We start from the raw sequence: 1,233 nt of genomic DNA on the forward strand, positions 1-1,233 counted from the left end.
TTTCTCCTCTTTGTCTTGTTTCTGCTTCTCCATCTGCTTAATTTGATTTCCATTTCCCTTTTCTTGCTCTTCCAGGCTTTTGTGAATTTCTTCTATCTCTTTAATCACTGATGTGTTACATTCTCCATCAAAATTAATAATACTGGAGCTCTCCATCTCTGAAGTCTGTGTAGAAAAACCCATGAGCATTTGTTCCTTCTTTTCATTAATTTGGCAGCTCTCCAAAGTATTGCTCATATTTATCTGTGTGTTCTCCAATTCTGTATATGGTTCTATTGGCATAGTTGTTGCTATTGCTAAATGAGAAAGTTTTTCAATGCTCGATCTCATCTCACACCAGTCAGACTCTAATTTATCATCAGAGGAACCCAAGCTGATCCTTGTGGGGTCATCTGGAGATTGGGCAAGAATGCAAGAGGTGCTGATTGAATATTCTGTTTGCACTGATATATTTTCCTCTTTGGTGTAGATATTTGTAGGGTCTTCCTGGTTTTGTGACTTTTCAGTTTTTATAAAGGACCTCTGATTATCCAAACATGAAGTTTTGAAAACCTCTATGGGTAATGAAGGATGGATCTGTTCAGGTAGGCTGTCAATACCTGACTCTATTGTTTCATTTGTAGTGGCTAAAAGTTCTGGTCCTTGTAGGGGAAATAAACATAAACTTTGGCAAGAATCATCCTGGAACAAGCATTCAGTGAAAACTTGTGTGCACACTGTTGAAACTTCTCCAAGTGGAGGATTTGGCTGCCTGGATGTAACTTTTGGAAGGTTTGTTTCAGTAAATTTGATGTCTCTTGGGTACTCTCGGATACCACCGGTATAATAGTTTTGATTGTAAGAAGCTTCTGCCTTCTCAACATGTTTACACTGAATTGGCTCAGAAAGAGTTTTGGTTGGGTTTACTGTATGTTGTGGGTTCTGTTCTGCTGATTCATTGCAGATGCCAACACTAATATCATGTACTGTCTGTTTTGTAAATATGCAAGACTCTGGCCAAATGTCTGGGGTCTCGTGGGCTTTGACCGCTCTTTGACTCTCATCCTCCAGTTCCCTAAATGACCTATCCAATGGTTTTGGAAAGAAGTCTTGTCTCTCTGTTTCCATGTTTTTAAAAACCTGATAATAAAGTGGGGCTACAATGGTCCCAAATGTGAAGCCATGGGAGCACAGCTGAGGCTCTGAATTAGTTTTTAAACTCACATTCTCTTTTGGCTTGCCATCGCTAGTATT

The 1,233-nt window shown here is 39.3% G+C and overlaps 1 protein-coding gene across 1 annotated transcript in view; it reads right to left on the reverse strand.

Moving 5' to 3' along the window:
• Nucleotides 1-3: 3 nt before the first annotated feature.
• LOC107578616 (uncharacterized) overlaps nt 4-1,233 on the reverse strand; it is a gene marked incomplete at both ends in the record, with an annotated part of 3,067 nt that continues 1,837 nt past the window's right edge. The window contains one exon of the mRNA XM_016264559.1: nt 4-1,227. Coding sequence (XP_016120045.1) covers nt 4-1,227 — 1,224 coding nt within the window. The remainder of the gene's footprint in view (nt 1,228-1,233) is intronic.

Source organism: Sinocyclocheilus grahami, unplaced genomic scaffold (genome assembly GCF_001515645.1).
Source record: "Sinocyclocheilus grahami isolate Dianchi unplaced genomic scaffold, SAMN03320097.WGS_v1.1 scaffold11142.1, whole genome shotgun sequence".
Classification (NCBI taxonomy): domain Eukaryota; kingdom Metazoa; phylum Chordata; class Actinopteri; order Cypriniformes; family Cyprinidae; genus Sinocyclocheilus; species Sinocyclocheilus grahami.